This window comes from Cetorhinus maximus, chromosome 8, assembly GCF_964194155.1.
Source record: "Cetorhinus maximus chromosome 8, sCetMax3.hap1.1, whole genome shotgun sequence".
NCBI lineage: Eukaryota > Metazoa > Chordata > Chondrichthyes > Lamniformes > Cetorhinidae > Cetorhinus > Cetorhinus maximus.
This window is the reverse complement of record NC_135886.1, coordinates 57,339,471-57,355,241: the sequence shown is the minus strand read 5'-3', so window position 1 is coordinate 57,355,241 and position 15,771 is coordinate 57,339,471. Positions and strand designations below refer to the sequence as shown.

General features: G+C 46.0%; 1 protein-coding gene across 1 annotated transcript in view; it reads left to right on the top strand.

Moving 5' to 3' along the window:
• Positions 1-15,771, top strand: part of ipo9 (importin 9) — an 89,066-nt gene that overhangs the window by 64,660 nt on the left and 8,635 nt on the right. Inside the window, exons 15-21 of the mRNA XM_078546903.1 lie at positions 4,456-4,682; positions 5,387-5,535; positions 5,628-5,756; positions 7,267-7,542; positions 8,489-8,655; positions 9,799-9,932; positions 12,016-12,138. Of these exons, the coding sequence (XP_078403029.1) occupies positions 4,456-4,682; positions 5,387-5,535; positions 5,628-5,756; positions 7,267-7,542; positions 8,489-8,655; positions 9,799-9,932; positions 12,016-12,138 (1,205 nt within the window). The remainder of the gene's footprint in view (positions 1-4,455; positions 4,683-5,386; positions 5,536-5,627; positions 5,757-7,266; positions 7,543-8,488; positions 8,656-9,798; positions 9,933-12,015; positions 12,139-15,771) is intronic.

The following is a 15,771-nucleotide window of genomic DNA, read 5'->3' as shown; positions in this document are numbered from 1 at the left end:
AATTCCCTTCCATTATTTGGGGCTCTATAGTACATTCCTAGCATTGCTGCCCCTTTTTTTATTTCTGAGCTCAACCCATGTGGCCTCATCTGATGCTTCATTTAGTATATTATCCCTCCTCACAGCTGTAATTGGTTCTTTAACCAACAATGCTACGCCCCTGCTCTGAAGAAGAATCATAAGGACTCGAAATGTTAACTCTGTTTTTTCTCTCTCCACAGATGCTGTTAGATCTGCTGAGTTTTTCTAGCATTTTCTGCTTTTGTTTCAGGTTTCCAGCACCCATAGTATTTTGCTTTTATCTTAATGCTACACCCCCACCTTTTTATCCCTCTTTCTAGCCTGCCTGAAAACTCTATTTCCAGGGATATAGCTGCCATTTTTGCCCCTTCTTAAGCCAAGATTCCGTTATGGCGATGATATCATGCTTACCATGTGTCTATCAGTGCCCTCCGCTCATTAGCTTTATTTACTATGCTCCTTGCATTTACATAAACACTTTTTAACACTGCCAAATTCCTGTGCTGTACACCTTTTAACCTGCGCTGCTCCTGTCTTTCTAATTCTAATTCTCCATCTCCCATTCCTCTGAGTTTGTCCTCAGGCTCCCAGCCCCCTGCCAATCTAGTTTAACCATCCCCCCAAACAGCACAAGCAAATCTTCCTGCAAGGATATTCGTCCCAGTCCTGTTCAGGTGTAGGCCGTCCGACTTGTACAGGTCCCACCTTCCCCAGAACTGGTCCCAAGGCCTCAGAAATCTGATGCCCTCCCTCCTAAGCCAGCTTTCCAGCCACGTGCTTATTCGCTCAATACTCCAATTCCTATACTCGCTTGCACGTGGAACTGGGAGTAACCCTGAGATTACTGCTTTAGATGTCCTGCTTTTCAGTCTCCTTAGTCTGCTCTCAGGACCTCAACCCCTTTCTTATCTAAGTAATTCGTGCCAATGTGGACCACGACCTCCAGCCGATCACCCTCCCCCAGAAGAATGTCTTGCAGCTGCTCCATGCCATCCTTGACCCAGGCACCAGAGAAGCAATAGACCATCCTGGAGTCATGTCTGTGACCATAGAAATGCCTGTCTGTTCCCCTAACTAACGAATCTCCTGTCACTACTGCTCTTCCACTCTTCTTCCTCCCCTCCTGTACAGTGCAGCCGCCTGTGGTGCCACAAACTTGGCTTTGGCTGCACTGCTGTGAGGAACCAATGCTCTCACCAGTAACCATAACAGAAAACCAGTTGGTGAGTGGGACCCCTGGAGACCCCTGCACTACCTGCCTAATTCTCTTGGGCTGCTTGGCTGTCACCTATTCCCTTTCTGCCTCCAGGCTCGTAAGCTGTGATGTGACCATCTCTATGAATGTGCTTTCCACATCCCTCCCAACTTCGCGGTTGCGCCACAGTGACTCCAGCCACCGCTCAGCTCCGAAACCTGGAGCTCAAGGTTCTGTAGCTGGTGACACTTCCTGCATATGTGGTCATCTAGGGCAGCGGTAACTTCCAGGATTTCCCATGTTCTAAATAAGGGAAAAGAGCACCTTCCTCCCCCTCCCGCATCCCCTTGCCCCTCCATCCCCCTGCACCCTCTCCCCCCGCACCCTCTCCCCCCGCACCCTCTCCCCCCGCACCCTCTCCCCCCGCACCCTCTCCCCCCGCACCCTCTCCCCCCGCACCCTCTCCCCCCGCACCCTCTCCCCCCGCACCCTCTCCCCCCGCACCCTCTCCCCCCGCACCCTCTCCCCCCGCACCCCCTCCCCCCTGCACCCCCTCCTCCCCACCGCATTCCCTCCCCCTCCTCCCCACCGCACCCCCTCCCCCTCCTTCCCACCACACCCCCTCCCCCTCCTTCCCACCGCACCCCCTCCCCCTCCTTCCCACCGCACCCCCTCCCCCTCCTTCCCACCGCACCCCCTCCCCCTCCTCCCCACCGCACCCCCTCCCCCCTGCACCCCCTCCTCCCCACCGCACCCCCTCCCCCTCCTTCCCACCGCACCCCCTCCCCCTCCTTCCCACCGCACACCCTCCCCCTCCTTCCCACCGCACCCCCTCCCCCTCCTCCCCACCGCACCCCCTCCCCCTCCTCCCCACCGCACCCCCTCCCCCTCCTCCCCACCGCACCCCCTCCCCCTCCTCCCCACCGCACCCCCTCCCCCTCCTCCCCACCGCACCCCCTCCCCCTCCTCCCCACCGCACCCCCTCCCCCTCCTCCCCACCGCACCCCCTCCCCCTCCTCCCCACCGCACCCCCTCCCCCTCCTCCCCACCGCACCCCCTCCCCCTTCTCCCCACCGCACCCCCTCCCCCTCCTCCCCACCGCACCCCCTCCCCCCTGCACCCCCTCCTTCCCACCGCACCCCCTCCCCCTCCTCCCCCCCGCACCCCCTCCCCCCTGCACCCCCTCCTCCCCACCGCATTCCCTCCCCCTCCTCCCCACCGCACCCCCTCCCCCTCCTCCCCACCGCACCCCCTCCCCCTCCTCCCCACCGCACCCCCTTCCCCTCCTCCCCACCGCACCCCCTCCCCCTCCTCCCCACCGCACCCCCTCCCCCTCCTCCCCACCGCACCCCCTCCTCCTCCTCCCCACCGCCCCCCTCCCCCTCCCCCCCACCGCACCCCCTCCCCCTCCTCCCCCCCCCGCACCCCCTCCCCCCTGCACCCCCTCCTCCCCACCGCATTCCCTCCCCCTCCTCCCCACTGCACCCCCTCCCTCTCCTCCCCACCGCACCCCCTCCCCCTCCTCCCCACCGCACCCCCTCCCCCTCCCCCCCACCGCACCCCCTCCTCAACAAAGCTGCAGCAATTTCACTCTGTACCAGTGCGCTCGGTGACAGGGCATTTAGCCTCTCTTATTTATATTACTGAGATTCAGGCGAATCTGGCAGTTACAGATCCAGATGAGGCCAGTTACTTAACTTGCTGATCTTACCTGCTGTCCAGCAGAGGACCTGATTTGCTTGATTCGCTCTCCCCAAGCCTCTAAAAAACCTAAAACTTAAAATCAGTAACTTTAAGTCAAATATTAAATTGCAGGCACGCAGTCCTAAATTTTACTGAAGATTAACCCTTAAAATTTAAAATTGCACTCCCTATAGTGAGACTGTGCCTCCTAGTTCTAGACTTTCCAGCCAGTGGAACAGCCTCTCAGCAAGTACCATGTCAAGCCCTCTCAGAATCTTGTATGTTTCAATGAAATCACCACTTGCTCTTCTAAAATCAAGACAGTATGGGCCCATTCTACTTGATCTATCTACCCTTTCAAATCAGTTTATCATTTTAATCACCATGATCAAATCATTTCTCGATCTTATATACTCAAGCAAGCATAAGCCAAGTCTTTGCAACCTGCCCTCATAATTTAACCCTTTTAGCCCCTTATACTGATGAAATTGCACTGCACCCCATATGCTTCATGAGGTATGTGCCTAGAACTGAACTCTGCTTCAGATGGGGTCTAACCAGAGCTTTATATATCTAACATAATTTCCACCCTGAAGTCTCCAGTTCCAAAGAAGAGTCACATTGCGCTTGAAATGGTAAATCTGTTTCTCTCTCCACAGATACTGCCAGACCTGCTCAGTTTTACCAGTATTTTCTATTTTATTACTTCCACTCCTTTGTACTCAACCCTCTTGAGATTAAAACCAACATTCCATTAGCTTTATTGATTACTTTTTGTAACTTTGCGTGAGCTTTTAGTAGTTTGTGAATTTGAATTCCAAAATTTATTTGCTCCTCTACTATTCATAGTTTCTTACCATTTAGATGATATTCCAATTTATCTTTAAGCCCAAAATGGGTGAGCTCACACTCCATCTGGCATGGTTTTACCCACTCACTTCCACCTTCCTTCTGCACAACTAACTGTCCCTCCTTAATGTTACCTGGAATCTTGGGTATACAACTTTCTCTCCCTTCATCCAAGTCCTTAATAGATATAGCAAAACGTTGAGACCCCAGTACAGATCCCTGGGGAACATCCCAGAGAATGTTCCCTTTATCCCTACTCTCTCTTTCACAACCAATTTCCAACCTAAAAGTTAATAGGTTACTCCCAATTCCATGTGTTCTCATTTTTTGCTAATAATTTCTTGTGTAGAACATTATTAATTGCCTCTCGAATTCTATATTGACGATGCCCATCGACACTCCTCTGCCCATCAGATTAGTGACTTTTTCAAAAAAATTCTACCAGGAAGGATATGCATGCTGACACTCTATCTGATTGGCTTATTTGTTCAAGTACATGTTCACCAAGGAAGCAAAAAATAACTGATTTTCTCCTTGGTTGAATTGTTCATTGTTTTGTTACTTTTTCATAAATATAATTGAGCCAGTCAGTTACAATACAATTGAAGGAGTTGATTTTTAATATATGTTTAATTGATTTATTATGAGTACACTATGGAGTTGTGGTCTGTTAGCTGGTCTAATATATCATTTTCCCTTCCCCACAGGTACTGTGACCAGTTGAAAATCTCTGAGTGTATACATGTTTTACAACCGTTCCTTCCCAGCATCCTGGATGGTTTGATTCATCTTGCTACACAGTTCAGTTCTGAAGTGCTGACCCTGGTCATGGAGACATTGTGTGTTGTTTGCACTGTGGATCCTGCCTTCACCATTAGTGTAGAAAATAAAGTCTGCCCACTTACCATTGCAATCTTCCTCAAATACAGCAACGGTATGTGAACCTGCACAGTTGCTGGTTGCTGCTTTGTGTCAGTGTACCTGGCCATTATTTGATAGTGTAACATATCAGAATTTGAGTTTCACCATAGAAGTATTTGGGTATGAGCTCACATTACACATTACTCAAAGCCACATAAGGGTTACAATCCTGCTTGAGAATGGGGTGGTGGTGGAGGTTGCAGAGGAGATGTGCTTTCGAGCCAATTGGAAGTTGCGTGGTTTTAGAATTGGGTGTGGGTTGGTAAATCTTCCCTGTGAAGTGTGCAGGTACTTTGTATTGGGAGGATATTCATTCTAAAAGAAGCACCTCCTGTCAGGTGAGGGGAGCCAGTTTAATTAACAGCTTCACTACCATACCCTCTGAGAGGGAAGACGGTATGGGGCAAATCCTGAAACCCATCCCATTAGTATGTCTAGGCCATGGGGAGCGGAGTGGGGGTGTGAGGTCTAGGGGTCCAGTCTCAGGATGGGTGGGGTTCAATTTTTGGAGAGGCGCCTGTATTTACTGCTGTGGTTTGAGAGAACTTGAAGTAACACTAGAATTTGGGTTGTGTGAAGTCTGCACAGCCTATGCTGGCGGCATCATTGCTCTGCTCCTTTATCAATTGGGTTAATAGCGGCTTCACCAGAGTTTTTGTGCATGACATATACAAAGGATTGCTTTTCTCACTGTGCTTGCTGACTTTGAATCCCCAGATCCAGTGGTGGCATCGCTGGCTCAGGATATCTTCAAGGAGCTTGCACAGATAGAGGCCTGTCAAGGCCCCATGCAAATGAGATTAATTCCAACTCTCATTAGCATAATGCACGCTCCTTCTGATAAAATCCCCTCTGGCCTCTGTGCGGTGAGTAATTCCTGCACATGTATCATTGTATTGGCGTATTGCTTCTGGGCAATGGACCATCATTTGACAGTGATAACTTTATCTGCCTGCAGACTGCCATTGACATACTGACAACTGTAGTGAGAAATACCAAGCTGCCACTGTCGGAGGTGCTGATCTGTCAGGCGTTTCCTGTTGTGGCTCAGTGTACACTGCACACAGACGACAATGCAACCATGCAGGTAGGCAAAGCTCCAGTAGCATGGTGAAAAGCTGCATTCCAAACCAAACCCTGCCTCTGATCCACGAGGGTCATTTGAAATCTATTGCTTGAAGTGGGGAGAGGGTGGAACAGTGGGATTAGTTTGGGATTGACACAGGACTATGGGAAAGTGCAGGCATTGGAATTTCAAAAGCAAAATACTGCAGTTGCTGGAAATCCTCAGCAGGTCTGATAACATCTGCGAACAGAAACAGTTAAAGTTTCAGGGCCGTGACCTTTTGTCAGAACTGGAAAATGTTCAAGATGTAACAGGTTGTAAGCAAGTTCAGCAATGAGTGATGGAGAACAAAACCAACAGACACCGCAAAGCGCTTTACAGCCAATGAAATGCTTTTTGAGAAGTGAAGTAGTGACTGTTATAGGAAACGGGGCAGTTAATTTGTGTGCAGCAAACAGCAATGTGATAATGACCAGATAATCTGCTTTCTTGTGATGTTGATTGAGGGATTACCCAGGACACCACTTCTTTGAAATAGTGCTGTGGGATCCTCAATATCCACCTGAGCAGGCAGATTGGATCTCAGTTTAACCTCTCATCTGAAAGACAGCACAATGCTCCCCAGTACTGCACTGTCAGTCTTGATTTTTGTGCTCAAGCCCTGGAGTGGGACTTGAACCCAGAAACTTGTGGTTCAGAGGCAAGTGCGCTACCAACTGAACCACAGCTAACGCACAAGGCTGATGATAAGATGAAAGACAGGAGAGATTAAGTGACAAAATGGTTTATGGTACTACGTAAGGGGAGATGGTAATGGAACAAGTAACAAAGGACAATATCTCTAGATGAGGTGTAAATGGCAAAACAGAATTATCAAAGCTGCCGTCCAAAAACAAAAATACACAAAAAATAAGGGGGCTGAGATTAAGGTATGACATTTTTGAACTCACTAAGTCTGGAAGGCTATCAAGTACTGTTAGCTTTACCTTTGGGATTGATACAGAGTTATGGGGAGAGCTTGAGTGTTAACACGTAGCTTTGGGAGAAACCGGGCAGTGGGATTGATGCACTGTTATGGGGAGAGAGAGCAGTGTGTTGGGATTAATGTAGGATTAATACAGGGAGAGAATAGTTGGATTTGTTTGGGCTTGTTACAGGGCTATTGGAAGAGAGTGGGATTCATTTGGGATTGCTGTAGTGAAAAGCTAGCAAAGTAGAGTATTAATGGTCCACATGACTATCTGTATTAATTGTATCTTAACTGTGTTTAATTGTGGGGAGGTGGTGGGCATTAACTGGGGATTCACTTGTGTTGCTATACATAGACTGACTGCAAATATCGTTGTTGGGTTAGTAGGTGCTTGTTTGTAATCTGTAATTTTGTAAATAAATGCTTATAAAAGTGTGTAGAGATTGGCTCCACTTATATCCTTCACCAATTGGTTTTCTGGGGGGTTAAACATCCTGTGCTATATGATTGTATGCTCCTATAGTGAAATCTGCCTCTCTTTTCTTGAAATCTCTTTTACAGAATGGTGGTGAGTGCCTGCGAGCTTATGTGGCTGTGGCACTGGAGCAGATAGCACAATGGCATGATGACCAGGGTCACAACGGGCTCTGGTACGTCATGCAGGTGGTGAGCCAGCTTCTGGACCCCCGTACCTCTGAATACACAGCAGCATTTGTAGGGCGACTGGTTTCCACGCTCATCTCTAAGGCTGGCTCACAGCTAGGAGACAACCTTGACCAGATACTGCGAGCAATCCTCAGCAAAATGCAGCAAGCAGAGACACTCAGTGTCATGCAGGTGGGTGTGGAGACTCTGATGAAATAGGTGGATGAAGGGGTCAGCAGGGCAAGATGTTCACTGTGGTGTCAGGGGGCGGGACACTCGCGGCAGGTGTGGGGGGCGGGATGCGTGCTGGGTGAGGGGGTGGGGTCAGGGGGTGGGATGTCTGCCGGGGGTGGGGGGGAAGGTGGGGGCAATGGGCCTATGGCTCCAAGCCTGATGCACAATGCTGAACTGGGTGTAAAATCAGCACCTGGTGCTGACCATCCAGTTAGAGCTGAGGCCTCTGCTGTTTTTGGACAGCATGTTGACACAAACTGTTCTTCAGGAAATTGCCAAAAGTTTAAGAAGTTGGAGTTGATGCATCGGCCCGCGTGATAACTTCGGGTGAGAGCAGGGTTTGGAGGGTTACCCTGGGAAAGAGACTGAACTCCGGTTGGATTTTGTATTTAAATTACAAGCTTGTTAAAACTGTTATTTGATAGAATAAGTTTTTTCCAATTGAAACATATACTTCCTTTCCCTTTAGGTTAAGTGGGAGCTGTATGTAAAAGTATATTATTTTGTGCGTCAACTACAGTTATGAGCCAAGGTAGAGAGGTAGGGCATCATCTCAGCATAAGGGATGACCAGTTAAGACTGAGATGAGGAGGAATTTCTTCCCTCAGAAGATTGTGAACCGTTGGAATTTTCTACCCCATTTGGCTCTAATTGTTGCTCCATTGTTGAGTATATTTCTGGCTGGGATAGCTGCACTTTTGGACTCCAAGGGAATTGAGGGGTATGGGAATTTGGCGGAGAAGTGGAGTTGAGGTAAAAATCAGCTACAATCTTATTGAAGGTGAGAGCAGGCTCAAGGGATGGTAAGGCATATTCTTGTTCCTTTTCCTTATGTCCTTGTGATCATCTTGTTTTTGCTACACCCTCTCAATCAAGGAGATCACTGTTCCATTTCTCTCTACAGTCTCTGATCATGGTGTTCGCACACCTCGTTCACAATCAGCTGGAGCCTCTGTTGGAGTTTCTGTGCAGTCTGCCTGGACCCACCGGGAAACCTGCTCTAGAGTTTGTCATGTCTGAGTGGACAAGTCGGCAGCCTCTCTTCTACGGACAATATGAGGGCAAAGTCAGGTGTGCTATCTGTTCCATTTGGGAGGAGGGGTACCGATGATTTGGGCAATGGGTGCAGACAATTGAGGAGAGATACCAGGTGGACAGACAACTGGGTGAGACAAACATTATTACAGTGGTTCAGAAATAGAAGTCAGTCGCAGGAATAATGCAGGTCGACTGAGATGGGTTTGGAGCACACTTGAAGGCAAATTGCAGAAAGATGCAAGAGTAGTGATAATGGGAGACTTCAAATATCCTAAAAGATTCGGAAATAGGGTCAGAGCCTGGGAGGAATTCTTGTAATGTGTACAAGAGAAATTTCTTGATCAGTGTGTTTCCAGCCCGAGGAAGGGAAGCAGTGCTGGACTTTTTTGGGGGAATAAAGTGGGGCAAGTAGACATGTTTCAGTGGGAGATCATTTGGGAAACAGTGATCACAATTCATTTAATTTTAAGTAGTTATAGAAAAGAACAAGGTCTAATCAAATGAGGAAAGATTAAACGAGATGGGGCTAATTTCAACGAGTTGGAAAGGGATCTGGCCCAGAAAGGTCAACGAGTAGATAAGCAATGGTAGGCTTTCAAAGTGAAGATGTTTAGAGTATGGAGGAGACACATCTCCACAAGGAGGAAAGGAAGGACATCCAAAGCTAGAGCTCCCTGGATGACTAATGATGGAGAGATTAAAATGAAACCGAAAAAAACAAGCTTATGACACATCAGGTTGATAATACAGTAGAGAAGCAACCAGAAAAAGTACAAGGGAAAACTGATGGGGATAATACAGGGACAGAGTTAATGAGAATTGTTTAGCATAATTAGTTAAAAGGGTTGTTAAAAGGTCTAATTAGGGACCAACAATGAGATCTCCTGGAGTCCAAGGATATGACTGAAGTACTTGACTCTGTCTTCACTAGAGAAGATGTCACACTAAATATGTGACTGTCTTAGGCGTGCTTTACTACTTTTCTGACCTTTGGTGTGTGTGCTCTGGGTGTGTTTGATGTAAATCTAAAATAGAAAGCGTTCCACTTCCCAGTACATCCTTCGCCTCCAAAATCAGAGAAATAAGTTTTAAAGAGCCCCCTGTAATGTTGTTGTAAAGAGGCTGTAAATGAGTTTTTCAGGACTGGTCATTAACCAGATTGTGTTAACTCCACAGCACCGTAGCAATGTGTAAACTCTTACAACATGGCATTAACACAGATGACAAGAGGCTGCGGGATATCATGGTGAAAGGGGAAGAAATATTCAATGCTGATGAGGGAATACGCACTCGCTCCAAGGCAGCAAAAAGTAAGAATTTCCAAATTCAAATCCAAACTTTGAAGAGCAGAATTTATCAACCTCTTTAAAAAGTCCCAAATCCCATATTTTTAAACAAACGGAACACTGGTAATGTCATCACAGGGTGATTTGATTTTTAGTAAAACCAGACTAGAAACTGCTTATAAACTGCGTGTGAAGTTTTTGAGTGTGTGTGCAGGAAGGAGCGTGTGAAGAGAATGTAGAACAATATTTTTAAATGGCAAAAAAAGGAGCAGAACATTTGACCTGTGAGTTGACATTTGTGCAGTAAATTGGTAATGAGGGGGAGAATCATGCAGTATGTGCACTGCAGTGACTGACCTGTAAACTCTCCATTGAATTGGAGAAGGTAAAATGGGGTCAGTGGAGAAAGAACATTAAGGTAGGGGAAAAGGTAAATTCAAGGGTTTGCCTGTGAACACAGAGCTGGGTAAGAGTTGGGTGAGTCATGTGGCTTACTAAACAAATTGAAGACAGGAATTAGGTGTAGACGGTAAAGGAAGTGATAATCTAAACCAAGGGGCAACAGTAAGTATATAAATAATCAGTCATTAAATAGTTCTAAGGGTATAAAATTAAAATTAAGTAAAAGGTATTCAAATTGCATAAAATAAAAATCTGGTATGTATAATTAAATAAATAGGAGTAAGAGATACTAAACTAAAACAATTTGATATAGAAATATATATAAAAACATATACTTTTAAGCAAAATGATGGATCAGCTGAGAGCAGTTTCTTGCAGTTGCTGTACATGTGGGAGCTCCAGGGCACTTCATGCAAATAACCATGGATCCAGTTGCTTGAGTTGAAAGCACCTCTGGAGTTACTGCAGGGCACGCGGGAGGCTGAGAATTGGCTGGAGTTCTTGTTCCAGGAGGTGGTCACCCTGTAGTTACAGTGAGTTCAGAAAGGCACTAAGTGGATGGTCATCTGTACGAAGCAGCAGACAGTGCAGGAATCCTCTGGGACTGTGGTGCATTCAAACTGGTTTGCAACACTGAATGAGCGTATTGAAGAAATAGGGTGACAAAGTGAAAACCAGCGTTTATTTGTTAAAAGCAGATTGTATTCGACTAACCTGATTTGAGTTTTTATTGAATTATGGGAGAGGACGAATGAGGGCAGTGCAATTGAGGTGTATATGGACTTTCAGAAGGCATTTGATAAAGTATCACATTATAGACTTGTTAGCAAAATTGAAACCCATATAATTAAAGGAGCAGTGACAGTGTGGATGCAAAAACTGACTAGGGGACAGAAAGCAGAGAGTAGTGGTGACGACTGTTTTTCAGACTTGGGGGAGGTATACAATGGGGCTCCCCAGGACGCAGTATTAGGACCACTGCTTATTTTGATGTATATTAATGACCTGAGCTGTTGTATACAAGACATAAAGTTTGCAGATGACACAAAACTCGGATGCAGTAGCCAATGAGGAGGATAGAGAAAATGGGCTTCTTCACTTTGGAACAGAGAAAAGGAGATTTGATAGAGGTGTTCAAAATCTTGGGTCATGATAAAGTAAATAGGAGAAACAATTTTCAGTTGTGGACTGGCTTAGTAACCACAACCACTGGCTAGGACGTATTGGGTGGAATTGTCTGTTTCTGTGCTGTAAATACTACTTTGTAACCAGATAAAACAGATTTAATTGACAAAAGAGGCAACGTGACATGAAATAACTTTCAAAAGAGAGTTGGATAAATACTTGAAGAGAAAAAATTGAAGGACTTTGGGGACAGAGCAGGGCAGTGGGAGCTAGCAGATGCAGTAGACTGACTGGCAGCCTTCTATGCTGTATGGTTCTCTACGAATCATCGACAAGGGATTGGCAGAAGGTCAATTTGAAGACTTGACACATGGTTAAGCGATAGGGTTGTTGGGGTTACTAAACTTTTGGTAAATATTCTGGTTGTTTGTGGACTCAGCAGTTTAAAAAGTGCAGATAACCGGGGAGCTCTAATTTGCGAACAGTTATCCTGCACTGTGCAATGCTTAATTTGCGTTCTCAGTCCTCTTTGGCCTGGGGTTAATTCTCTGGTCTTGGTATATTTGGTTTGTTTGAGCAGATCCAGAGCGTTGGACCAACATTCCTCTGCTAGTAAAACTCTTCAAGCTGCTCATTGGTGAACTCTCCAGTGTCATGGAAGCAAACATCTCACGGCAATCCACAGCAGCGGAGTGGAATCAAGGTATAGACCCAGCCAGTGTGAATGTTTGCTCCCTCTCCTTGCCTCATAAATGACCCCTATTATCAAAGACAAATTGTCCTTTATTGTTTGATTCTTAAAATAACACCTGAAGTATTTTTCTTTGAAGGTGCCATTCCCACACTCTTGTGTATTTTACAAAGCTTACTCAATATAAAACTCACTCTTCAAATTCTAACTCCATTAGCTCCTTTCAGTTTGTAACTGGAGGAGGATGATCTCTTGCCTGTTCAATGTCACCTGTGTTGTTAGAATCATTCAAGGTGGTGTTTAAATTATGTTTTAGAATTTAGCATTGGCACTAAACCTCCAGATGGTGCTGTTGTGCTGTGTTGCTCCTACCATATTGTTCAATGACCAGCTGTTGTTTCACAGGATACTCTCCTCGATACACAGCTACATGGGGCTACGCAGCTACATCGGCCACAGTACAGATTTCTAAATGCTCATTTCACCACACTTACACAATGCATTCATTTCTTTACAGTCTTAATGCAGCTGCCAGCAACTCTTATCAGGCTGCTAATTGTGTCTTTAGTTCAAATTCAGTGGTCTTGGAAAAATATTACATGAGCACTGATGCTCGGTGTCATGTTATTTGTCAGAACTTATACTTTACCTTTTAATCTGTGCCTCATTCTGCACCAGGCACCAACATTTAGCAAGCTTGGCTCCAAAAGATGTTTTTCCAGTCAGCCTGGTGAGTGAATAGGTCAAACATTTTGTTTTGGCTATCTTTGTAGGCACTAAGATTGTGAACATAATGTGTCAACAGGACAAAGAGCAGGTGATATTGAAACAAGTGGGAGTTAAGCTTCAGGACTGACAGGTTGTGGCTTTTGAGTCTCACTCCCATGTAGTTCACTGGTGCAGTGTTGGAGGTGGCATCCTTCACTGAAACTAAGGCACTCGCTACCTGTTTAGGCAAGTGTTAATGATCCTGTGACACTTCTTGTAGAAAAGAAGTGAACTTCTCATCTTCCTCCCTCAACAAAACACATTGTCAGGTTATCCATCTTAGTGCTGTTTAGGGCATCTTGTTATGTGAAAAATGATTGCCACCTTTATCTACACAACAATAAACACACTTCAATGTAGTTCATTACACGTGAAGTATCAGATGTGGCCGAGATGTATAATAAGGTTCAGTGTAAATATAAATGTCTCACTCACTCTTCCTTGTAACAGTGTTGTGGGCTAAGATGAGAAAAAATATTAACATCAAGGTGAGAGAAAAGGTTGACAGTGATCTACACAAGCACTCTAGACATGAAGTGGCAGGTCCTCTGCATCTGCTGCACAGTTACTCTTTCTACATGTATGGTGACAAAGGCTAAGCCAACTGGTGGTTCACCTTCATGCAGAGGATCCATGTATGGTAGCATGGTAGTATGTTATTGGGCTAGTAATCCACAGGCCTGGACTAATGATTCAGAGACTGCTGGGGGAATTTAAATTCAGTTAATTAAATAAACCTGGAATAAAAAGCTAGTCTCTGTAATGATGACCTTCAAACTGATTGTTGTAAAAGCCCATCTGGTTCACTAATGTAATTTAGGGAAGGAAATCTGATGTCCCTACCCATTCTGTCCTATATATTACCACAGCAGTGTGGTTGGTTATTAACTGAAATGATGCAGCAAGGCATTCAGTTATATTTCAGCACCACCACAACCTTCAGGGCAGTTAGGGCGCACAATAAATGCTGGCCTTGCCAACGACACCCGCATCCAAAAAAATGTATAAAAACCAGGTATCTCCACCTTTTTTCATGATTGAGCCATTGGGGGAAACATTAACTTTAGACAGCCATCAGCATGCGTTTCTATGAGGTCAGAGGTCATGTCTGGTATATTCTGAAAGGCATCCTCTTTGTGGACCCTTTTTTGTGCATTTGTTCCATCCCTCTGACCTCATGGGTAAATCAAAAGATTTCAGCATACCAAGAGTGGGAGTCACTGTGCTGATATTCTTGGCACAACAAATGATTGACTTGGGCAATTTGTCAGTGAGCAGGGGCTAGAACAATGCTTTAAATTGAATTATGTTCAGGTTGCAGCTGTTACAATAGGCTTGGACAGTTAGGGAATCACCTACCTTCTGCTGTCTCTTTGGAAATGATGCCCAGTTTGATCTTAACTGTTTTGCTTAATGTGTCCACTGTTCAAACCATGTGTATTATACATAGGCAGCTGCACTGTTGCCATTTAACGTGGAAATTAGTGAACCGCAAGCCCTTGTTGAGGATCTATTGGAGTCTGTAGCAAAGGTTGCTTCCCAGTCTCCTTGGCCATCAGTTGTAGTCGTGTCATTTTATTTGTTGCCCCATGGGTCAGGACTGAAACCCTGTATGCAGATGCTTGCTCGTGCTGTTGTGTCTGAAAGTGATTTATTCTGAATGAGTAGCACCAGAGTGTTGAATGGGAATTTTAAGTGGTAAGAAAGGGGCTGAGGGGGTACATTTTACAAAAGTAACAGATCTGTCAGGTTCCAATTGACAGCACATCAAGGCTGCCACCTGGAAGATTATGGCCCTGGCTGAGCTATAGCATGCAGCAATTCTTTCAGCAGAGGGATTATGACTCTTGTATGGGCTCTCCCCATCCTAAATCGGCCTTCCCTGTAGGGGTGTCTTTGTTCATCTGGTGATATGTATTCTGCACACAAGAACCCTGCCCCCATCCACCATCAAGATGAGAGGATGGTGGGGTGTGGGGGGAGGATTAGAGTCATAGAGTTTACAGCATGGAAAGAGGCCCTTCGGCCCATTGTGTCCGTGCCAGTCATCAAGCCCCTATCTACTCTAATCCCTTTTTCCAGCACTTGGCTCGTTGCCCTGTATGCTATGGCGTTTCAAGTGTTCATCTAAACACTTCTTAAGTGTTGTGAGGGTTCCTGCCTCTACCACCCTTTCAGGCAGTGAGTTCCAGATACCCTCCTCTCTCTGGATGAAAACATTTTTCCTTAAATCCTCTCTAAACCTCCTGCCCCTTAACTTAAATCTATGCCCCTTGGTTATTGACCCCTGCACTAAGGGGAAACATTTCTTCCTATCTATGCCCCTCATAATTTTGTACACCTCAATCAGGTCCTCCCTCAGCCTTCTCTGCTCTAAGAAAAACAACCCCAGACTATCCAATCTCTCTTCATAGCTGAAACGCTCCAGCCCAAGCAACATCCTGGTGAATCTCCTCTGCACCCTCTCTAATGCAATCACATCCTTCCTATAGTGTGGCGACCAGAACTGCACACAGTATTCCAGCTGTGGCCTAACTAATGTTTTATACAGATCCATCATAACCTCCCTGCTCTTGTATTCAATGCCTTGACTAATAAAGGGAAGTATCCCATATGCCATCTTAACTACCTTATCTACCTGTCCTGCTGCCTTCAGGGATCTATGGACATGCACACCAAGGTCCCTCTGACCCTCTGTACTTCCTAGAGTCCTACCATTCATTGTGTATTCCCTTGCCTTGTTAGTCCTCCTGAAATGCATCACCTCACACTTTTCAGGATTAAACTCCATTTGCCACTGTTCTGTCCATCTCACCAGCCCGTCTATATTGTCCTGTAGTCTAAGGCTTTGCTCCTTATTTACCGCACCACCAATTT